At 47.5% G+C, this 24,675-nt stretch overlaps 1 protein-coding gene across 10 annotated transcripts in view; it reads right to left on the reverse strand.

Moving 5' to 3' along the window:
- The window catches only part of LOC102444260 (protocadherin alpha-C2), a 175,606-nt gene that overhangs the window by 63,101 nt on the left and 87,830 nt on the right, over positions 1-24,675 (reverse strand). Inside the window, exon 1 of one of the 10 annotated variants that reach the window (XM_006135095.4) lies at positions 18,430-20,853. The exons of the other annotated variants lie outside the window; for them this stretch is intronic. Coding sequence (XP_006135157.2) covers positions 18,430-20,853 — 2,424 coding nt within the window. Of the gene's footprint in view, positions 1-18,429; positions 20,854-24,675 lie in introns of those variants that run through there. 10 annotated transcript variants of the gene reach the window in all.

Genomic DNA, 24,675 nt, shown 5'->3' on the forward strand with positions numbered 1-24,675 from the left:
TGAAATATTGTGCCAAATTGCTCATCTGTTCTTTCATGTATACCAGTGTGTATCTGCTCTTCTTTTTGGACTGAATCTAATCGGTTCAGAATTTCCTTTGTATCTTCAAGACAGCTCAAACTAGTCTATTTTAAGCACTGCTGTTACTGGATGTGGGGCTTCTAGCCAACCAGACAAAATGTATTCTAAATATTGCCTGTATTTAGGTCACAACTATTTCCTTCTACCCTGTAGTACACTGGCTGTTGTTTTAGAAAACGTTATGCAGAGAAAGAGAGCAAGAGAGAGATGTGCTGTAAAGGTGGATTCAGATAGACAGATACAAGTACACTGGAATAATATTCCTTTGTCACGGTCTCTGGGGCACAGGCAAATATTTCTCACTTTTACCTCAATATTTAGCACTAAATACCTGACATTCTGTTTGTCTTCTGTACTTTCCTGATGACTACAAAGTCCTTCCAGTAATTTAGGGACTGTAATTTCACATGCTGTAAATGAAAGGCTATTAAGGCCTTAGATTGCCAAAACAACTTTCACCTGCGTAACTTCTCCACAAAGCCTTTTGGTGCCTATTTTAGTGCCAGATGCTGATGGCTTTAGTTAGTGTATTCTCCCTAGTCACCATTATGTCTCTCAATGTAGCTCTGAGCTTTGTCATGCTCTTATACAGATTGTAATTCCTTAGCCCAGACCACTGTCAGTGAATTGCAATGTGGGGGATAAACTGGCTCAGATTCATTTCAGGTAATTGTTGCCTTGTTATTTCTTCTTACATCTTAATATTTCCCCACCCCAGTGTTCATTGCTCCTGCAGGTACCCCACTCATTGGGGTGTGATCTTCAGCTTTTTAAATGACTATCCAGGGAAGGAATACATTCAGAAGCTGCACTGTGTGACAGGCTATTTTCCTTCCAGGTGTGTTTATGACCAGATTGCAATAACCTCTATTTTTTTCCCTTCTCCCTTTCATCAGAGTATTAGCCCATGAATCATTAATTTATTCTACTATTCTGTTTTGCTAAGGATTATGGAGATGGTCCATATGCTCATGGAGCATTAGGACCCTTCATTTACAGATCTTATCAATATCTTCGATGGGTTACCCAGTCTGTTCATGCCCTCTGGAATACCTGGCATTGGCCACTGTTAGAAGATAGGACACTGGGCTAGATGGGCCTTTGGTCTGACTCAGTCTGGCTGTTCTTACCTTCTGGTAATCCTGTTTTATACCCAGCAGAGCATTTGCATCATGCTGTGCTCTTACAGGGGTTCTCTTTCCCATGTAGAATCTATTCAGTTTTTCTCTCTGCCATACCACTTAAAAGGAGGAAGGTAAAAGGCAGCAGTATAGTCCTTAGCAAAACAGAATAGTAGAACCAAGCTCTGAAGAGGTGCCTGATTTTTCTCTAGTGGCATTTGTTAGCGTTAAGAAACTGGGATTATTTCCACTGCGTGATCCCAGACATTTCATGCCTGGAGCACTATGATCCTGGTGACCCCATATCACAGTGTCTAACTAGCTTCTCTGTTGATGCCTTCTATTCTTAGCAAGATTGTTAGTTTTCCATATATTTAAATAAACATTTCATTTCATGTTTTGGTGTTTTTATTTAATTTGTGATTTGACTTTTCTTATTCCTTTTTTAAAATTCTGTAATTATAATCAGCTGCTCCTCCCCCCCCCCCCCCCCCCCCCCAACATCCTTTCAGGAGTCTCATTCATCTATAGTTAGGAAGTATTTTACATTCATACCCCCATCCTCCCTCCCATTACTCCACTGCAAAACAAACTTTACATTGTCCGTATACCTGTCTTTGTTGGATGGACCCTTTGCATCTCTCTGAAATTGGAGGGCTCCTAAGTTTTACCATTTTTTAATCACTTTTCTCTGAAGGCCAGTTTTACTGGGAAGTTTACTGCCTTATCAGTAGGCAAGATCGGACTCAAACTCCACCGTCGTCTCCCATACCTAGTCCCATTGCTGAAGACTAGACACATTTTGGCATCAGGTAGAGTCAAGGTGTGGTTTATTTATCCAATTCAACAGGTTTGTCTGCTGGCCTGGAGTAGTCACTGGCCTATCCCATGAGTCAGTGGGCCTTTATTAATGACCGGAGGACTTTCTGATTGGGTGGCTGCTGGGCCTTTGGCTTCTCTTAAATATCTGATGATATCTCCTTGCAGGCTTGCTCATTGAGCGTAGCTTCTCCTAGCCACATGTATTTCTGTCTGTGTGAGTTCTATCTTCTTCCCTTTCCTCTCTCCCTGCACATCTGTCCTTCCTCTATTTCCAATAGTTCTTCCCTCCATTAGCTCTTCCTGCTTCACCCCTGCCTTCTGTCTGTTACGAACTTTGTGCCTTTCACTTTAATTCAGTCTTTCTCCCTTTCTCCAGCAGGTTCCCTCCCACTAACTATTCTTCCCTTGGTCTCTGCCCTCCTCTACTTCCCTTTTACTGCTCTCCTTGTTTCTTTGTCCCTTGTCTAACTCCTTCCCTTTTACTGCTCTCCTTGTTTCTTTGTCCCTTGTCTAACTCCCTCCACAGTTCTCCCATCTTTACCCTCCCATCTGCTAACACTATCCTTCTACTGCCTTTCTTTTCCCCTTGGTCCTCAAAGAAGACTGCTTCCTCTTTGACTAATTCCAAATGACCTTTCTTCTCCCTTGATTTCCTACATTTCTTCTTCTTCCCATCATGTGTCTTCTTAAAATCTTCAGATTTCTACAAGTGTTCCCCTGTAGGAAAGGGATGTTTACTTTGTTCCCAGGGTATGCTAGTTAAGTGCATCTCCTCTACGCTTTGTTCTCCTTTCTGACCCTGGATCTCAAGCGAAGTAGGAAGCTTAGCACTAAGCACAGGCAATGAACCAACTGAAACTGTGTTTGGGGAATATTAGAAACAAGTGCTCCCACACAACGGGTGCACCCCAACTCTCAACCCCCACAAAATCAGAGGGGCATCCTGGAGGGGAAGGTACAAAAGTATCACTCAGTCAAAAATACAGGCAAGTGGTAATATCAGGAAGAGTCACATTCCTCCTAGCAGATAAGAAAGAGGTAGGATTTTCTTCAAGCCCACCAGAGCCTCTCATTAATCAACCAAGGACATAGAGTCACACTGTGAAGCTCCCCCTCTTTCCCAGTGGCTGCTCTCAAACAAACATACATAGTTACTTTACAGCCTCCTCCAAAACCCCCGCCCAGTATTTCACTGTAGTGCTCACTAGTTCACTCTTCTAAGTGTGGACAGTATTTGCTGTATTTGACCTGATTTTGCTTTGGGGAATTTCAGTGTTTTCTTTCACCTTTGTATTTTTCATTTTCCATCTATTGCAGATCCTACAACTGTCCAAGTTCTCTCTATTTCCCAATACTAGCTCAATGGTTTATCTTCATTAGTGAGAATTATACTAAATTAACGAGTGATCCCATACCAGGCCCTGGTCTCAGCATTTCATTTAGTAAGGCCTATATGTAGGCACTCATATTTGGGTCACAGCTGCCTGTGAAACTGCATAAAAAGATGCTGGACAAGTCCCCTTTCTTCACCTAAGCAACAGTGCTTAGTTTTTGAATTATGGGACAATGCCACTTATCCAAAATGTTTAATTCATGCTTTTATTACTTGAGAATTATTCATTAGGCTGCCTAATCATTTTTTAATGCATCTTCAGTATCCCTGCCCTCTGTTTCTCTTGAGGTGGATGACAGGGGAGAGATCACGGGAGGATTCCCTGTTGTGATCCCTCCCTCTGGGGCATCTGGTATTGGCCATTGTTGGCAGACAGGATACTGGGCTGGATGGACCTTTGGTCTGACCCAGTCTGGCTGCTCTTATATTCTGTCCCAAAATGCAGCGTCCCCCTGCTGACAGGTCCCCCCATCCCCACCCCAAATGAGCATAGTCAACTCTCCTATTTCCCACTTTGGCTGCCAGTCTATTTCATGACTGATTTTTTTTTCCAAATGTATTTCAAGACCATCTAGGGCCCAACATTGTACCATTCAACCGTGCTCCTAATATCCACTGAATTTCTTCTCCATATAGAGATCCAGCATAAACCTACATGCAACTTCAATCCCATTTTTATGGTTTATATGGGACTAAAAAGAAGCCCGGGTGTTGCTGGCCTTCTGTGCAAGCGTGAATGTCACCTGCCCCGTTTAACAGCATACTTCCCATCCCGCAGCCATCGAAAGATCAGCTTAGGATAAAAAAGAAAGATCAGTCAACTAACTGCACTACCTAAGAGAAGGACAACGATACCACACTCCACCTTTGCGCACACACGAGATGGCCAACTCCACCCTCGCTGTAGCTCAAGGGCATTTCTAAATCACTCCCAGCTAGCAAGGATCACTGGAGCCCAGCAGCATTCCAGCCATGCCTCCCAGGCAAGTCTCCTGGAACAGGAGAGAGTCTACAGGCCTGGCTAGTCCAGCTCTGCCCCATCAGAAGACTCTCATGAAATAGACTGGCAGCCAAAGTGGGAAATAGGAGAGTTGACTATGCTCATTTGGGGTGGGGTGGGGGAGTCTGTCAGCAGCGGGACTGCTGCATTTTGGGTAGACAGAACATAAGAGCAGCCAGACTGGGTCAGACCAAAGGGTTAAGCCAGGTTCTGGCCCCAAAGGCGAGGGTGCCAGATTGCACAGAGAGGCCCCACAGCAGTCTCCCAAACTGTTCTGAAGGACGAGTGGGGCAGAGTTTATGACTGGAGTAAATACTCTTCCTTCCCGGGGGGACATGTTATGACTGGCTTGGGGGGTGGGATTCAAAACCATGTTTGTTAAGTTGCACAAAGGGATCGTTTGACCAGCACCTCCTAGAACACAGACGAGCCTCCCCATCTCCTATAGACGTGAGGAATTGCTTTGTGCTCAGGAGCCCCAGCCGCCTCTACCACATGGCTTTCCACTGGGCCCCATCCGGACCTGGCAGAGCTCTCTCCACAGGGCATAGGGTTTTCACTGGGGGAGGGATCAGAGACTGAACCCCTGTCCCTTCTCTGGATCTGCAGACTAAACCCAGGACAAAGAACTAGTAATACAGCCTATGTAGCCAAACATGAGTCCCTGCCCCACTGCAGCAGAGAGGTGGGGCAGCAGAACATCTCCATCAGGAGACCTGTGCAGCCGAGGGGACCACCAGGAACCAGAGTTCACGTGGAGGCACAGAGAGTCTCCACACATAGCACTGGCCTCCCGTACCCCTCCAGGGTTGAGAGCCAGACTCACAGCTCCTTCCGTGAACGGAATGGAAATAACAACACCCCTCAAGCAAATGGTCTGGAGAAATCTCCACAAGGCAACGGGTACAGCTTTTAACACACAAGGGGTGGATTTGGCCTTCTACTACTCCCAAATATTTCATAAACTGGCAGTTTCTTATAGCCCCTCTGGTGGCAGATGGTTCTAGCACACACCACAGCCTCATATATGGGTAGAAAATTAAGTATTTTATAGCTTTCTTTGGTTACTGCCTAAATGGGCAGCTGTGGATGAGAGAGTGCAGGCACCATAAAACACGTATCAATCCTGAGAGAATATTTATGAGACCAAAATGTAACGGTCGCTGCTTCACAGCTTTCTTTAGGTCATGTGGTTGTATAGGAAAGGCTGAGCAGAGAAACTAGGGCAGAAAATATTTTGTTTGCTAATTCTCAGCAGGCATTTCTGAGCTTAGAAGATTTCACCACAAATCCTACCACCACCATCCATCTGCTAAAACTGAGTATGTTCTGTTTGGAATTGATTATTTTAAGCATATTCCATTAAATACTATGGGCCAAATTCTAGCAGCCTTGCTCCTGTGGAGAAGTATCTTACTTCAGGGGTAACCCTGCTGATTTCATTACTCAGGAAGAAAGGTGGCAGAATCTTATCCTATTTGATAACAGACACTTTCAATTAGTCTGTTGTACATTAACCTTTCTTCTAAGGGTCTTTTACTTCTATGAGATCCCTTGTTTCCTTTTTTAAAAATATACATGCCAGGTCTTCTTCATCTGTTGTTTCATTCCTCCTTCATAATTTATGTTCCTAAACCACTCTGTACCCTTCACTACACCTTTACAATCTCAGCAAAATTCTTCCTTTAAAAGTTACCAGAACTGCAAATAATTGTACAATATGCACTTTGAAATCATACCTGATAAGGTGCCAAAGCAACTTCTGCCAGTTTGTACTTCTTACTTTAAACACTTAGCCCCAGGAGCAGCTGTGATTTCTCATTACTTACAAATATTATACAAGTGGTTTAAATGCATTTGCTTTAATCACCGCCAAATCCTTTATCTATTTACAATCTGTTAATTTACTTGTATACATTTAATAGCTTGTTGTTTACTAGTAGGTTTTAGTCACTATAATTACCTAATTTCCTGGATGTCCTAGGAATCCATACTGATTAGGTATGTGATGAACCAACTTTTTTAGTAATCAAACTCCAACTGGCATATATTGATTATAACCACAAATAATGATTTTGTGAGCAAGATTTTGCAGTGTAATAGGATTTCTCTGCCACCAACAAATAAGAGATACCAGAGTAAGGCATGCTAGTTTCAGAGAGCTCTACAGAGAAATGGATAACCCCTGCACCTGATGAAAATAGAAAATTTGGATTTCATTACAATTTTGTACCCATCATTCCCTCACATCTGCAATGTCTCCATGTGATTCTTTTTATAGGGGACTCCCTGATTATATTTTCCCTTCTTAATTTGAAATGCTTTTACCATGCTTTGCTGATGAGCAAAAAATTGAGGGGTGAATGAAAGGAATATAGAGTGTAAATTGGCTGAGTGGTCCCTTAGTTACAAAACCCCTTTACAGAGGGTAGAGTCAGCCCCTCCTCATGCTAATCACAAAGCATGAAACCCCTGGGAAGATGCTGTTCAAGAGGACCCATAGCAGCAGTAACTCTGCCCGGACCCTCACAATCCATAAAATCCCGCTGAAAGGCAGAAACTTCAGAGTTTGGGGAGAACCAAGAGAAGTAACAGTCTTTGGTTTTGCTGTGGCGCTTAGATTCTATGGTAACTGACATTAAATCAATACCTTAGATACAGAGCCCTCTGCCTTGGTACATTTTTCATGGGAAGTCTATAAGCTCTTGCTTAGAATTACAGAAAGCCTCGTAATGCTTGGCCTGCCCATACTTTTAGAAGTTAGATCCACTTTCTAGAAGGGACTAGATCTCAAACATTTTAAGAATTGACATTTTACATATTTTAAGGAGGTTCTAAATTAGATTTCTTCATGAGTTAATGCATCAGTGATCAAAAAGATATAACTTCTTAACTAGAACAGAGAGATTTCATCCTGACTTCTTTTTATAGAGACACACATACTTGTGCATACACTTTTTAAGATGCAATACCCCTGCCTACAGTTGCTGTCAGTTTAACACGTTGGCATGCAGGTAAAAAAATGTACTGCTGAAACCCCACCGAAGCCCTATTACTTTCAAAGAAAGGTGTTAGACTCCCATCTGCAATGACAGGTGAGTGTTTGCACCGGGCAAGCTGTGTTTAGATGAAATGAGGACACTTTTAGAATCAGACCCAGAGACCTGGGGAATTTGTTGTTTTGTGTGTATACTTGGAGGAGGGCTTTTATATTTGCCAATAATTGTGATAGAGTCTGTAGTATTTTGGTGATATTTTGGGAGAGTACTATGCAAATTCATTACAAGTCTCAGAGGGGAAGCCGTGTCAGTCTGTATACACAAAAACAACGAGAATTCCTGTGGTACCTTAAAGACTAAGACTTATACAGTCATACACTTTCATGGGCAAAGACACACGATGCATCTGACCAAGAGGGTCTTTGTCCACAAAACTTTGTGCCCGTATAAAGTACCACGGGACTCCTCCTTGTTTTGTGTAAATTTATATCTACTCAGGGAGAGAAGCTCATCATTTTCCATATTCCTTGGGGAGTAAAGTGATCTGGGCAGAGCAGGCAGTAATGCTTCTATTAAAGGGTACCCAACGATTTCTGGGACAAGACCTGGTTTCAATTGTTCATAACTGTCAGCAAAATCAGTTGTTTGGCCCTTTCCATGCCAGATGTCTGCTTCAGGCTCAATGTTATTTTTTTAAACTTGCAGCGAAAATGGCCCAGCCATTTCTGAGAACAACAGTAGGGAGGATACCTTGTTTTGTTCGTGTTAAAAATCATCCGTGTAAGTGTTTTATTGAGACACTGGCAATCCATGCTCTGAAACAGGTGCTTGAAATTTGGTAGGGGAGCTGCCCTGATGGCATGGGAGTGCTTTTTGTGGTCTATTTAGAAGCCTCTGAAAAAGTCCCAGTTCACACATCTTCAGTAGAATCTTGGGATGTTCCTTAACTAAATACTCTGAAGAGTCTGTCCGTATCGAGCATTCTGCATCACGTCACAGCTCCTCCTTGGCAAGCAGACTGCAGGCACCTTTCCCAGAGAGCAATTGCCGTAGGCTCCATCCCAAGTTTTTCTCTGCAATTTTCTGATCAGTTGGGGGCCACTGTGGTAGTGGGACAGAGAGCAGAGAGACTGTCTCCGGTGCCTCCTCTTGCTGATGGCTGTGAAGTGTGGAGCAAGTGGAAGCATCCAAATTTGAATGCACTGGGAACAGGGGAGAAGTGAAGGATGCGGGGGGAGGGAACAACAGGAACCTTGGAGCATGGTTCAGAGCAGAAGCCAGTAAGGGGGAATGGAGCAGAGAGGGACAGATGATGGAGAAAGAGAACCACAGGAATAAAATGGGAGGGAGCAGGAACAGAGTGACGGGGCAATGAGAGAGCGCCATGGATGTGGATGGATTGGAATGGGGGAAAGAGCAGGGGCCATGCAGGGAAAAGCACAGGACCTGGGTGGGGGGAATAGGTAGGAGCAGGGGACACAGGCACAAAGGAGCAGGAAGCTGGGAGGCCAATGGCAGGAGTTGGGCAGGGGAGACAGAGCAGCAGAAGGGAACAGAGAGTGGGTGGGGAACACGGACACAACCCTCATTCTGGCATTCCCTAACTTGCCAGCGCTTGATTTTCCAACCTCCGCAGTCTTAACATTTTGTAAAAGCTCAGATACACACGGTCAGGTATTGTGACCAACAGGTTTTCGTTCATTTTAGTGCTCTGTTGAAGAGTCCTGGCATGGGAGCCATCTGGCTTTGGCTCTCTGCCAAATGGCAGTCCTGCTGATTCTCCCCTCCCCCAAGCACTGATGAAGTGTAAAAGCTTTCAAGCATTTCTACCTTGCCCTGATTACTCCCAAGCATGATGGCTCAGTCTCTCTGAAACTCTTCTCTATTTCTGCAGAATCAATTACTGGGGGTTAGAGCTAGCAAAGATTTTGTCACTACATTTCCACCCTGCCTTCTGTCTATTTTCTGCACCCTAAACTGAGCCATCGTGTTGCTAAGTAACTATTTGTAGCGTTTATCCTTCTGGCTCATATCTGTCATTTCCCTACTTTGCCTTTGTTCCTAATCTGTTCTACTCCTTTAACATGTGACATTTTCGCACCATCTTCCTTCTTGACGTTTTCTACTCTCGGTTTTCAGAAACATCATGTCAGGAGAGAATTTGACCAAACTCCATGGGCCTCTACCATGACTGCTGACATTTTACTCAGGCAATAAACTGCTGGTAAAACCTCTGTACGTGGGCAGCCAGATCAGACAGATATGTAATTTGTGGATGCTCACAGGGTTAGTTACAAATGTACCTACCTGTATAAAACTGAGACTCGAATTAATAAAAGTGAATAAATGCCACAGTTCACCCCATGCCAGGGAGCACTCACCTCCTGCCACCTTCTGCTGCCCGTGGCACTGTGGGCATTTCCCTGCTCCTGGCACCCCTTGCAGCATCTCATCCTTGCTTGAAGGATCTGCACCAGCTCAGCCCTCCAACCAAGTCACAGCATCACAAGTGAACCTCCCTTCCAGGGCAACAGACCTCACCAGGGTCTTCAGACCCATCTCTGGGCCCTTTGCTCAGGCTTCAAAAGGAGTCTTGTCCCCTTCCCAGGGTTTAGGCCACTTAGGCAATGGGGAGCCCAGGCTCACGCACTACTCCAGGTTCCAACTCAGGGACCTTATAAGAGGCAGCCACCTACTGCTTCCTTTCATTCATTGCTGCTACGTTCCCTGGGCCTCTTCCCAGCTGGTCTCCTCATCTCTGCCCATTGCTTTAGGGCTGTCGCTCTTGGGTCCTCTTCCTTCTAGGTGTCACAAATGCAGCCCATAAAGCTCCTTGGTCAGAGCAGACCAAACGTCGGCACCCGCTACCCCATCCATAGGAAATGATCTGCTCAGAAGGGCCTGTAGCTCCTTTTATCTGAGCCTGCTGGACTCTGATTGGCTGATTCCACAACACCGCTCTAGGCAGGCCTTGAGGACCCAATTGTGGTGTTCTTTTCTGGGGTGGGACAAAAGGGCCTCGAGGGGGTGGCCTCAAAGGCCCTGGGACACTCCACCACAGACCCAGTTAACAGAATCAGTAATAGGTTGTCATCCTCTTTATGGACCAACCGCTAGAGGGGAATGTGTCTAACTTTGCCTGTGAGTTTCACAGATGTTTGCTGATGGCAGAGAAATGGTGAGACTCAGGATATTGAGTCACATTCCAAGCTCTGGAGCAATGTTCCCTCTAATCTCTTCCATCCATGTGAGGAATAATGTTTTATGTGCACCAAAGCATGTGTGAATGTGCACCGCCAGTGGAAACAAAAACCCTAGCTGTGGGTGCCCTGCTAATCAGCTGGGCCGCATTTGAATCTCTCCTGGGCAGCTGCACAAGCACCCAGATTACAGAAATGGAAGGGGAAAACCTAGAGATTGTTAAAAGAGATGTAGAATAAAACAAATGAGAATTTCTCTGGATATAAAAAGGATTCCAGGGACAAGGCACTACCAGTGAGACTCACAGACGGTTTAAAGATTGGAGGATAAAATCCTGCTTTTCATTTCTTAATGGACCATTTTCTCTATGGTATTTATCTTCCCTTCGATATATTTATAACAGCCATTCTTACTCCTGCTAAGCCCTCTGCTAGTATTAAATCATTCTGCTCTTGTGCTGCCCTTTTCTGTTCCTTGAATATTGCAACTGACTTTTTATTCCCGCATGCTTGCTCCCCCCCTTTTCCATTTCTAGCTGCGGGTTTTGTCGCTGTTATATTGATCCCACAGACCTTGAGCTGTTCTTCAGACAACCGCACTGTTCATTTCTTGTTCACTCCATTTTTATTTCATAGAGGTATTTTAGTGTATGTCCCAGTCAATCCACTGGGTCTTTACACCACTGTGAATCAGGAGAAAATCGCCAGATGTCAGTTCCACTGATACTAAACCAGTGTAATGAGAAGAGAATCAAACCCAATGCCTTTGACTTTTTTCAGCCTTTTTCAATCTTTGCGGATTTTAATGTTTCTTCTCATCACACCCTTACTAGATTTTGTATTCCCTGAAATCTTTTTACCGCTCTGTTCTGGGAGCTTATTACTCTGAATCTAAGTACCTAGATTTATTGGTCATGTTTGCTTTCATTTTCACACTTCTATTACCTACACTGATGGAATACGGGGTTCATTTCATCGCCACATCTCCACAAAGGCGAAGCAGAAATGGAAGGAGCCCCAACTTGTGTGATGAACAAAATTAGAAGCTTGAAAAGACACCTGTGCTCAGGTGACAATGAAAAGCAGATTGCTGGGTTTAGAGCAGTGACACTCAGACCTCAGTGACTCAGGAGCCAAATCAGCTATGAACATAACTCAAAAGAGCCACAATGTTGGGAATTCCTTGATTCTAGAGCTGCAGGTTTCTACTTCTCCCTACTTGCCCTTATGGTCTTCTCCATTCATGCCTCTGTAAATAAATATTTCCTTCCTATACTCATTGTATTATCCCAGTGTGTGTGTCTTTACTCTGGGGGAAGTGGAAGGGAGTGGAACTGGTGCCCTTGGGAGAAGAGAGTTTCCCAGACAGGGCTGGATTACCCAATAGGAAGACAAAGCACGTGCTTAGGGCACCAGCAAAGCAGGGGCACACCAAAAAAGAGAGATTTTACCGTATAATATTGTTTTTATTTTGAATTACATATGGGGGTGGGGGCGCACCATAATCTTTTCAATGCTTAGGGTCTCTAAAGGTCTTAATCCAGCCCTGTTCCCAGCAGTGTTCCTATGTACATTTTTTCTTGGTCAAAGCCACCTACAGAGCAGACTCCATCTTGGCCACTAGGGTGCTATAGTTACACCCCAATCAATGAATAAGGCCACACTGGTTTAAAAAATGACCTGAGTTAGCTGGTAAGGAAGGCAAATGGGAAAAGGGGAAGTTGATAGTAATGAACATAAATCAGAAATTAGGAATTTTAGAAAATGAATAAGGGAAGCAAAGGGACACAAGGAGAATTACATCGTCAGCAGAGAGAAGGACAATAAGGATTTTTGTACACGTATTAGAAACAAAGAGAATTCTAAAACTGGTACTGGGCCATTTCTAACTGGAAACATTAATAAATAATAACTACAATGACAATGCAGAAAAGGCAAAACTGATCAGTAAATATTTCTCTTTTGTATTTCTGTCAGATGATTACACTCTTCCATTCCACTAGCATCTCAGTGCACCCCTGCAGCCCAGAGGTGGGGGTGTCTCCATGCTGTTTGCTGCTCCAGCAGCTGGAGCAGTGCATGGGGAAACACATACTGCCTTCTCTCCCCCCCCCCCCCCGCCCCCCAGCCACAAGAGCAGCAGGAAGCCGCTCTAGCCTCACTGTGCTGCCAGTGGTGGTGGCAGGGGGCCCCTGGGTGTTTTAAGTTGCCCAGAGGAGGCAGGGGAGCTAAGGGATGCATGGGGGGAGTGCACAGGGGGGCCAGAGGACACAGGGTGCTTAGAACTTAGGGGCAGCAGGCCACAAGTTTTGGTTGAGCCTGCCCACAACCCAGGAATATTCATGGTGCCAAGCGCACCACAGGTCCATATGACTCACCATCTATGTCCTTTGCACTTATGTACGGTTTTCCATCCAAGCAAGTCACTTTAGAATACGAATGAGGTAGTTCTTGCAGTAACCCTAGGGCAGGGGTGAGGAATCTTTTTTGGGTTGAGAGCTACTGACCCACTGAAAAATCAGTTGGGGGCTGCACACGAGTGAGAAGCAAAAAAACCCTCACTGATGTGGCCCCCAACTGCGAAGGAGAAAGACCCTCCCCACATTCGCCTCCTGCACAAGAGCCTGGGGGGAGGGGGGAAGCAACCTTTTCAATTTTGTGCCAGTACGGACTCCCCAATGCTTAGGAAGGCCTGGCACCTTGAGGGCTGGATCCAGGCAAGCCGGGGGCCACATCCAGCCCCCCGGCCTGAGGTTCCCCAACTAAGCCCTATGGCCTAGGGAAAACTTTGATAATTCTTCTTTACATTAATTTTAAGCTGGGCAGTTCTGAAAATCCTGAAACGGTGTTATCAGTGATATTTCCAGCCAAAGTTCACCACATGCAGAGTATTTAAAACACCCTTTTGTTGCTCGTAACTGCTGTTATCTTGGAATACACAAGTTCTTACCAAAAAGTTTTGAAAAGTCTGGGTTTTGTAAAATTCATTGATTGTATTCATTCATTGCTTGGTGGTAGATCTCTGAAACGAGCGTGTATTTACCAGCACAGTTATGATCAGTAAGAGAACTTAAATCTGTGAGCACATTATGGGTATGTCTACACAGCTGTGCTATTTCAGGATAACGTCTGTTAACCCGAAATAGAATTTTGCATGTCCTAACAGCCCGCCATTATTTTAAAATACATTTGAAATAATGGGAGTCTCATTCCAGCTTCCTGTAAACATCATTGCACAAGGAGTGTCATGGTCATGAGGGATGGCCAGCAGCCTGGGGACTAGGGTTCACTGTGCCTAGTCAGGTAGCAGTCAGCCAGTAGAAATGCAGGTAGGGATTTCAAACTGAGACAAAGGAATTTTGGGGTTTTCCCTCCTTTGTCTCAGTGCCAGTTTTGCTCTCCAGATACTATGGGGGACAGAAGACATGTCTCTCTCCAAGAAAAGACTCTTCACCATCTGTACGTAGGGTAAAGTTTAGATAAATCTGTTAGGTTTTATTGTTTTATGGTTTGGGACTGTGGATCTGATGTCTGTGCTGTTAGAAATGGACATTCCTCTCTTTTGTGACTAAGTTTTGAGCCCATGGGAAAATTCCCCATACGTTTATTAATAGGGAATATTACCAATCCAGTTATGCGTGTAACAGGAGTGTTGTTTTGATAATAAAAGTTCTTTCTTTTTAATTAACCTGGTATTGGTTCAGTCCTGGAAAATCTGTCTGTGGGATCTGCATGCCTTGGACTAGGGGATAGCAGTCACAGACTGCAGTTTATATTTTCTCTTTCTTTTTCAAGCTCTTTGGAGAAAAAAGCTTGGGCTGCCCTGGTATTGGTTTCAAGTGTTCACCCCTGTTTATGGGTTCAAAAGCACTTGATGGTGGCAGCGGATTTTTATCCCCAAAATGTAGGTTTTTAAGATTTTGGGGGGGAAGTTTTATACCAAAGCCTGGAAAGATAAGGTTTTGGGGTACTTCTGCGGGCCCCCTCTTCTGCATTTATAATGCCAGAGTGAGGAATTAGCCTTGACAAGGAGTAAGGAAGATGCGGGAATAGCAATTTATTTCAAAATTTGGCACTGTGTACACAAAGCCAAATTTTGAAATAAGCTGTTTCAAAATAAGCTATGCAATTTGCATAGCTCAAATTGCGTAGCTTATTTTGAGGTATGCAGTACTATGTAGATGTACCCTAATAGTAAAATTAGTCCAGTAATTCTGAGTAAACCAAACAATAAAAGACATTTAAACCTGTCACTGCTACATTTTGCCTGAAGTCAGAACCCATCCAACCCAGTCAGTTGGCCGAGATTCTACTGAAGAATTAGAGGTGGTTCAGGGAACAGCAGCAAGAATGATTAGGGAAATGGAAAAATATTTCATATGAAGCATGACTGAAAATGGAATTCCGTACCTTAGACAAATAATAGAGAAGATATAACATATTAAAATGGAATGGTCTAGAAAAGAGAGAGAAGATCTTTCTATTCTTCTTGTGTCATAACACAAAAACAAGGATATATTCACTCAATTAAAAGGTGGTACATAGTGAAGATAATTAGTCTATGGAAATCATTTCAAAGGAAGTCATTGAGGCCAGAATTTAGCAAGAATCCAAGGGTGTGTCTAGACTACACCTCTCTGTCAACAGAGAGATGTAGATTAGGCACATCAAAATTGCTAATGAAGCAAGGATTTAAATATCCCGTGCCTCATTAGCATAAACATGGCCACCACTTTTTTCGAAACAGCGCTTTTTCAAAAAAACAGCAGTCTAGATGCGGATCTGTTGAAAATAAATCCTTTTTCAACAGATCCTGTATTCCTCAAAAAATGAGGTTTACCGGATCTGTCAAAAAAGGGTTTATTTTGACAGAGACGCATCTAGACTGCCATTTTTTTCAAAAAAGCTCCATTTTAGAAAAAAGCGGTGGCCATGTTTATGCTAAGGAGGCACGGGATATTTAAATCCCTACTTCATTAGCAATTTTGATGTGCCTAATCTACATCTCTGTCGACAGAGAGGTGTAGTCTAGAGACACCCCAAAAGGGACTGGAAAGTTCTATGGGTGACAGAAATATCCTACGAGATAGCGAATGACAACAACAATTCTGGAAATGATACTATACCTCATGCTTCCAGACTATAACCAGTTTATAACTATCAGTGTTTATCTACACCAGAGGTGGACAATAAAACAACGGAAGCTCATCAGGGTTAGCTTCTGGTGTGTCACCACCACTTTATTCCTTGTGCCTCAACAGGTATGGAGGCAGGTGCAGATCACTTCTCCACAGGTGTGGATCACCATTCCCAGACAACAGGCGCTGTGGGAAGTGACACAGACAGGGACACCACTTCCCGCAGCTCCCATTGGCCAGGAACAGTGATCCGTGGTCAACAGGCGCTGCCATCACCTGTACCTGTGGAGTTGCAGTTGAATACAGCAGCGGTGGCCCACTGGGGTAACCCTGGTGAACTGGAACGGACCCACAGGCCAGTATTTGTCCACTGCTGATCTACACAGAAAAATGTGGCACAGTGTGTCTGAGCACAGATCAACTGACTGCAATAGAAGAGTTCAGACTGCAGGACAAAATGCAGCAGTGCATAGTTTGGCACTGGAGCCTGGATCCACCTTCTCCAAAGATTTTGGAAACAGGGCTCCAGCCCCAGCAGGAATGTCTACACTGCCAACAGATTGAGGGAAATTATTATTTCTCCTCTATTTAGTATTGGTGAGGCCACAAATGGAGTATTGCATCCAGTTTACCCTTTCCCCTGTCCCCCCCCCCCCCCCAAAGGATGTGGACAAATTGGAATCCAATGGAGGGAAACAAAAATGACTAGCAGGCTGTGACACATGACTTATGAGGAGAAGCTAAGGGAATTTGGACGTATTTAGAATGCAGAATAGAAGAGAGTGAAGTGGGATTCAACAGCAGCCTTCAACTATTTTGAAGAGGGATTCCAAAGAGGATGGATCTAGGCTATTCTCAGTGGTGGCAGATGGCCGGACAATGACCAATGGTCTCAAGCTACAGTGGGGGAGCTCTAGGTTGGATATTAGGAAAAACTATTTCTGTAGAGGGTGGGGACGCTCTGGAATGGGTTATACAGGGAAATGGAGGAATCTTTATCCCTAGAGGTATTTAAGGCCAGGCTTGACAAAGCCTTGGCTGGGATGATTTAGTTGGGGTTAGTCCTGCCTTGAGCAGAGGATTGGACTATAGTTCTATGTTCTTTTTACTTTAGCCTCACAGTACAAGCTCAATTCAGTTGACCCAAACTTGCTGCCATAGCAGGAGTTGCAGTATAGACATATCTTTAAACTCAGGGGACACCGACACTGTGGAGCTATGTCAGGATACCGAAAGTATCCAAAATAGCTATTCCATATCTATTGAAGCAGCCCGTTATCTTGAAATATATTTCAAAATAATGGGTGGTTTATTCCAACATCCAGGTAACACTTATTTCACGAGGCTTAAGGGGCATTTCAGAATAGCCAGTTATTTTGAAATGTGGTGCTCTGTAGACAGCACCAAATTACAAAATAAGTTATTTCAAAATACACTCAAAATAAGCTATACAATTTGCATAGCGCAAATTGTGTAGATTATTTCGAGCTAAGGGTGCTGGTAGACACGCGCATAGTGCATGTCTAAACTACATCCCCTCTTTTGAAAGTGCAAATGAAAGGGGATTTAAATATCCTGTGCTTCATTTGCATAACTGTGTCACAGCGTTCTTTTGAAAAAGGATATTTTGAAAGTGAAACCGCTATCTAGATGCGGTTCTTTTTGGGGGAAAAAACCCCAAACCCTTTTTCCAAAAGAACCACATCTAGACAGCAGTTTCACTTCCGAAATACCCTTTTTCAAAAGAACACTGTGACACAATTATGCAAATGAAGAGCTGGATATTTAAATCCCACTTCATTTGCACTTTCGATCTGCCTAATTTACATCCCTCTTTTGAAAGTGTAGTTTAGACACACACAGTCTATATCCAGCATGAGGGTTGGAACATACCACCTCTCCATGCCACATTTTCTCTCTCCATTTCCCCTCATAAAGGGAAATGCTCTATATGTGGAAAACTTTAGAATTTAGAAACTTCAGATGGCATCTCTCTTTCCTGGATTTTTTATTCTCATATATTAGATATTTTAACTAAGAAATTAATGTACTTTTCACTTCTTTTATAACCTCTTTCCATCTGATTGTTCTTTGGTGAGATTGCACACATGGGACATAGTCCTCAGCTTGAGGACTATCTGACTATCAGGCATACCATGCCCATGCTACATTTGAAGCTATTTCTTGTTTCAAAAAGGTATGTCTACACAGCAGGACTAAAGCCAAATTAAGCTACACTGCTTCAGCTACACCAATTGCCCTAGCTTAACTCAGCTTTTGAGCTGTCTAAACAGCAGGAAGTGGAAGGAACAACACCAACTTCTCATACTCCTTGTGAAATGAGGGTTACAGGAGTCAGAGTAAGAAGTCCTCCAGCTGGACACGATTTCAAAATAAAGGCTTGTAATGTAGACATGCACTTTGTTATTTCCCAATAATGTCAGTTATTCTGAAATAACTGCTGTGTAGACATAGCCAAACGCAATGAGAGCTCCTAATTCGAATTAGATTGGGAGGCTCCATTTTGCACGTGTTAACATAGGGATATCCGCTAGCCTGTGATGAAGCTTCGTGGCTTTGCAGATTCGCCCTGTAGCCGCTGCAGAGGTACATCTGAGAACAAACAGCCACGTGCCTTTAGCGCACTGGGGACAACTGAAACAGACGGTACTCACCACTAGGATAGCGTTGAAGTGGTCGCTCTTCACCTTCCGGATTTGCACGCAGGCCGCGGGCGCTCGCAATCCTGCGCCATTGGGGAGGTTCGCGGCGTCTCCGTTAGGCAGGGAATTGTTGTTGCTGGGCGCGAGGCCCAAGGACGCCCGGTATAAATAGGTGTGGGTGAGCTTGCCCACCCCGGAGACCTCCACCAGATCAGGGGGTAAATGAGCTCGCGGGAGCATGCGCACGCTGAAGCGGCACTTCTCCCGCTGCGCCCCGGGGAAGCACCCGGCCCAGCCGCGCGAGGGGCTCGCTCCGCAGCGCACCAGCCTGGCGAGCAGCAGGAAGAGCAGGAAGGCCAGGAAGACGAAGGAAATGGAAGCGAGAGAGGCGATCAAGGAAAGGTTCAGGCTCGTGAGCTGCTCGTGTCCCTCCATCCCGTCCCCGAAGTCCGGGAGGGCCTGGGGAAGGGAGTCGGCCAGCAGGATGCCCAGGGCCACCGTGGAGGAGAGGGGCGGCTCCCCGTGGTCCCGCACTAGAACGACCACCTTGTGTTTGATGGAGTCCGTGGAGCTCATGGAGCGAGTGGTGCGGAGCTCCCCGGTGTCGGGCAGCACCCTGAAGAGGCTGGAGTCGGACGCCTGCAGCAGGTGGTAGGAGAGCCAGGCGTTCTGCCCGCTGTCCGCGTCATCCGCCACCACCTTGGTGACCAGGTAGCCGGCCTCGGCTAACCGCGGCACCACCTCCACCGCCAGCGAGCCGTTCCGCGTCCCGGGGTACAGGATGACCGGGGCGTTGTCGTTCTGGTCGGCGATGAAGATGTTCACAGACAAGGCCGCGCTCAGGGCCGGGGAACCGCTGTCCCTGGCTTCCACCTGGAAACGAAAACTCCTGAGTTGTTCGTAGTCTAAGGCGCGTTTTGCATAGATGGTTCCACTCTCCGAGTCCACGGAGACAAAACTGGCCAAGGCGCTACCCGCAACGTCCGTGTCCCTGAGCGCGTAAGAGATGCGGCCGTTCCCGCCCAGGTCCGGGTCAGAGGCTGACACCTGGAGCAGAGATGCCCCCGGCTGATTATTCTCCGCCACCGAGATGTTCCAGGCCTGGCTCGTGAACTGCGGAGGGTTGTCGTTCACGTCGGAGATTTGCACCAAGACGGTCTTTTGGGTGGCGATGGGCGGGGAGCCCAGGTCCGTGGCGGTGATGGTGATGTTATAGGCGCCGACCGCTTCTCGGTCCAGGGGCCCCTCGGTGACCAAACTATAGTAATTGTCGAAAGAGGGTTTGAGTTGGAAGGGGAGGCCAGCAGGGATCCGGCAGGTTACGCGCCCGTTCTCGCCTGGGTCTTTGTCCAGAACACTCAACAGAGCGATCACCGTGCCGGGCACGGCGTCTTCCGGGATGGGGCTGGAAAGGGACGTGACTGTCACCTCCGGGGCGTTGTTATTGACATCCGTGACCTCCACCAGCAGCTTCGCGGTGCTGGACATGCCAAAGGCCCCTTTGTCCCTCGCCTCAATGAACATCTCCAGGACGGGTCTCTGCCCGTCTAGGCTGCCGTTCACCTTCACCTCCCCGGTCTGGGGGTGGACTAGGAACAGTCTCTGGAGGTCAGCGGACGTGTTATTGCTAAAGGAGTATCTGATCTCTCCATTCTGACCTTCGTCTAAGTCAGTGGCGTGGACTTTGGTTACCAAGGTGCCACTGGGGGAGTTTTCCAAGATCCGTGCCCTGTAGAGCGAATGTTCAAACGCCGGAGCGTTGTCATTGGTGTCAAGAACAGTCACAATGACTTGGGCGTCAGCGGACCTCTGGGGATTCCCACCATCTTTGGCGGTGATGACTAGGCTGTGGGTGGATTGCTGCTCCCTGTCTAAGGTCTTCTCCAGCACCAGCTCCGGGTACTCACTCCCATCCCCGCGTGTTTGCATTTCCAGTCGGAAATGTTCGTTAGGGCTCAGAGAATAGGTCTGGACACTATTGGTACCTTCATCAAAGTCCTGGGCATTGGGGAGTGTAAACCGAGCCCCGGGAGATAAAAACTCGGCTACATTTAAGTGATATTCATTTAAAGGGAACTTGGGGGCGTTGTCATTTATGTCCAGTATTTTAAATTCCATTTTATAAAGCTCTAGAGGGTTTTCTAGCACAAGTTCGTAATTCAGAAAACAAGTAGTTTTCAATTCACAAACCTGCTCTCGGTCGATGGGTTCATTCACGGACAAAGCCCCCGTGCTCACATCTATATTAAAATATTGCTTACTTGAACTGCTGATCATGCGAAATTTCCGGAGTGAAAGTGCAGCTGCCTCTATTCCTAAATCCTTTGCTATATTCCCAACAGAGACACCACGTTCGGTTTCTTCGAAGATGGAATATTTTACTTGCCCATTCACGGTGTAGGAAATAAGGCAGAACACCATTAAATGGACCCGCATTCTTCCTTCCCTGGCTCAGCTCCCTGCAGACTGTTTCAACAGTGACATAATCCAAAGCGCTCAGCAAAGAGCTGGCGTGATCACACCAACGCAAAATGGTAAAATAGTAAAAAAATAGTTTTCTAAAATGTGGGGAAAGAGCCTGTGCTCTTCCTTATGCTCCCTGAAACCATCCCCGGGTTATCTGCTGCTGAGGCAGCCAGCCAGCCCCTATATCGCAGCTGGCTCCGCTGTACAGCCTGTGATGCGCTGCTATCACACTTGGATACCTTACTAGTGGACAGCGCCACCTAGGGGCCCAACCGCTGCCATGCCACCTCCTAACGAGCCCTCTTCGCTGCTGCGCTGGATTAGAGCAAAATGTTCCGAATATTACAGAATAAATAGATCGCTGCTTTCTAAAAGCCCCGGGAAACACCGCTGGGCTGGTTCCAAAATCTGGGCATAGTCCCGCAAACGGCAAACTCGCGGGAAATTCTCCCTGCCTGAGATCCAGCCGAGTCCTTGCACATCTGCAGCAGCCAGCAGCATGAGGCAGGGGAACCGCCCAAGCCATGCTGTCAGTACAGCTGGGGGTGGGCGGGACCGGGGAGAGGGAGGCGACCGCTCTCATTTAACAGAGCTCCCCAAAGCTCTAGCAAGCGCCTGGTTTAGTGCAAAATTCTTCCGCTCCTTAAGTCTGAAGACGGCAACGGTCGTATTCCCCTAGCTGATGTCACCGGGGTAATTTCCTCAGGAGCCCCTCCGCTTTCTGCTCGCCTCCGAGCTCGGGGCAATGGAAGGGGCGTCGGATCACTCGGGAGAAAGGCGAATGATCGTCGCACTAAGATTCCCATCCCGCGACCACTGAGGTCAAGGGCAAAGCTCCCGTTAACTCAGCGGGCAGGGGCAGGTCCGGCATTTCTAGCGGCAGGCCGCTGGCTGGCTGCACTGGGATCTGCTCCACTACACCAAGCTCTGTGCAGAGCGCAGGGCCCGCTCAGGGCTAGTTGGCCATCCTACTAAAAGTGGCACAGATCTCGAGGACTTTGCACTTCGTTCTGTGAATCAAGGGAGAGAAATACTAACGCTGGTGGGCGGGAGGCAAAACACGATTTATAACTCCGCGGGCATCCTTAGGATGTCGGGCCAACGGGAACTGAGGGAGCCAGAAAGACCTCGGGTTCTAAGGACACGCAGGGGGTCTGGATGAAAGGTGGGAGGTGCGGGAGAGCCCCTTTAAGAGACAAGAGGATCACAGGCACAGACCGTGTGTTATCCCGCTTGCCTGAGAGCAGAGCGCTGGAACTCCGCAAGGCTGCGTGGGACTGGGCTGCCAGCTGTGAGAAACCCCACGCTCCCCCCGCACCGCCGCGGGATGCCGTGGTTTGTTTTCACTCTGTGTTTTCAGACTTGACGTTATGAAAAACCGACAGCGTTTGGTCGAGTGACTCGGTGTTGGTGGATGTAGCGGGGTGACCTCAACAGCTCCCGTAGCTATGACTCCCGTGACGAGCTTACTTTGGGGGGCTCTTCCTCATGCAGATAGCTCCCCTGAAGCTCGTTTGAGTGACTGCTCGGGACCATGAGTGAGGAACGAGCCGCTGCTTAATGTTGCAAACCCAAAATTAATCCTCTTTTAACAGAAAACAACCGCAATATAACCGAAGTGCTCCAAACAGAAAAGTATTAAACGGTCACATCAACAACAACTATATTTGCCTTCGACAATGTTCACTGGTTAATGTAATCTCTTGCCTCAGTTTCACTTGCTGGGGTTTTCCCTTTCTAGCTATAAACCTTGCAAGGGCTTTCCAGTTCCCATTGCGTTCTCGTGCCGCTAGGTTAGAAACGCGCTGTACGGGGAATGGTTCCCAACAGGCCATAAAACCACCGACCTCACAGAAAACGTCTCTTCTTTCCTCCGGGAATTGGGGTGCTAGCTGCTATTTCGAAGGGAGAGCGATGCAGTCCTTACAGACCCCGGAGTGCTAAGTAAGAGAGTTTCTTCTGTCCACGCTGTCCTTCGGGGAGTGTCGCTCTGATGCAGGTATGGGCGGAAATGGAACCCGTGGAAATCGCGGAATCTAGAACTGGAAGGGCTCTCGAGAGGGCAGGCCCATCCCCTGCTCACTACAGGACCAAGCACTGTCTAGACTATCCCTGACGTGCGGCTGAGTAAGCAGCACTGACTTGATTTCCTGCTCCCTAGTTAAACCCCCGAAGAGCCAGCGAGAACCAGCCGACAGTGGCTGGGCAGCTGGTTCGCCATTACCAGTGCCCGGGGCCCGGAGTCAGAGGAACAAGGCGCAGGACGGGCGCAGTTGGCTAAACAAAGCGTAACCGTCTCCCATTCTGGCTGAGCGTCCGCGCAGCAGCCACGGTTTCGGTCACCCGGTAACGTTCCTGAGAGCGCCACTGAGGAGCCGCCGCGCGCCCCGGGTGTCCAGTTCCCACGGAGGGAGCCGCCGCTGCCGTAATCCGGATCCGCCAATAAGGCTGGACCTGGAAGCTGCTCCGAATGAGTGAGATGGCGACACTCCACGCCAGGCAGAGACCGGGCTTCTGTGTCCCTGAGGGGGCCACCCTCCCAGGCAGGGTTTCGTTAACTCGGTCGCTGTCCGCGGCCCAGAGCCGCACCCGCACCCAGAGAGCCGCGGGGTTCTTCGCAGATCTTTCCGCTCCGAAGTTCGTCCGGAACCGCCGGCAAACTCGTCCCTGGGCTCCCGAACCCGCGTCCCTCCCAGAACTTCAGGGCAGTCTTCTGCCGAGCGCTCGGCGAGCCCAGGCGGCGGGATCCCCGCAGCTATCTCTGCCCACACGCTGCACTGCCCGGGCCTCGCTGCATCAGCCCCTTCAGAACCGACGTGAAACCTCAGAGACTCAGGCGGCCAGAAGCGTCTGCGCGGGGGGGGGGGGGGGGGGGAAGGTCGCTGAGTCCCGCGTTCCTGCGGAGCCAAGACACCCTCTCCCCGAGGGACCCGGCTTGCGGCAGCTGCTGGCACTGAAAGCTCGTGAAATGCCTCCAGAGCCCCGCCCCGCCAGTAACCCGGGCCGCGCATTGCCTGTCACCGAGCCCTGAACTCCAGCACCCTGGACAGCGACAGGCACCGCCGGGGCGCCTTCCGCAGCGGCGTTCAGCGTCCTCTTCGTGCGCCAGGGGCTTTCCCAGTCCTGCCGGCAGAAAGCGCCTGCTACCCGCTCCGGCTCTACGGAGCCAGTCGGAAGAGCTCCTTGTAACCGAGCCGGTGGGTCTCCAGAGAATCGCCGCCAACAGCTGGGTCCTCGGGTCTCTCTAAGGCCCTGGAGTCACAACCAACTTCGCATTGTCTGCGTGGGAAACCGGCACCTATTTACCTGGGTCACTTCGAATTGAATGGGCAGAACGTGAGAGGGATTTTCCATCACCCGTCAGATGCAACCAGCAGACTAGCTTGGAGCCACGCGTTGTTCCTCGGTGTATGGTACAAATAACGCCCTTGCCTGAAATCCCACCAGCAGCTCCGGCTCCTGGGGAGAGGGGACGGTCCCGGAATCAGCAACCCCTAAATCCTTAGAAAATTTGCCTCAAAGGGATCGTCGCTCAAGGACTTCAGGCTAAAGTCAGAGAACTAGCAAAAGCGACAACATGATGTGATTGTCCCTGAGGCTGCAGCTGCAGAACCCGCTCCGAGGCAGCCCAGTGCTAAGCAGCCGCCGGGCAGGACCCCGGAGAACTACTGCACCCTGTTAATGGACAGCGCCGCACACAAACTCTGCCCCGGCCGAAGGAGAAACTTTCCCGCAGCGGACGGTGGCCGAAGAGGTGTCCCCTGGCGGATCAGAGGGGTGTCGAAGCCATCG

The sequence above is a fragment of the Pelodiscus sinensis genome, chromosome 17 (assembly GCF_049634645.1).
Source record: "Pelodiscus sinensis isolate JC-2024 chromosome 17, ASM4963464v1, whole genome shotgun sequence".
Classification (NCBI taxonomy): domain Eukaryota; kingdom Metazoa; phylum Chordata; order Testudines; family Trionychidae; genus Pelodiscus; species Pelodiscus sinensis.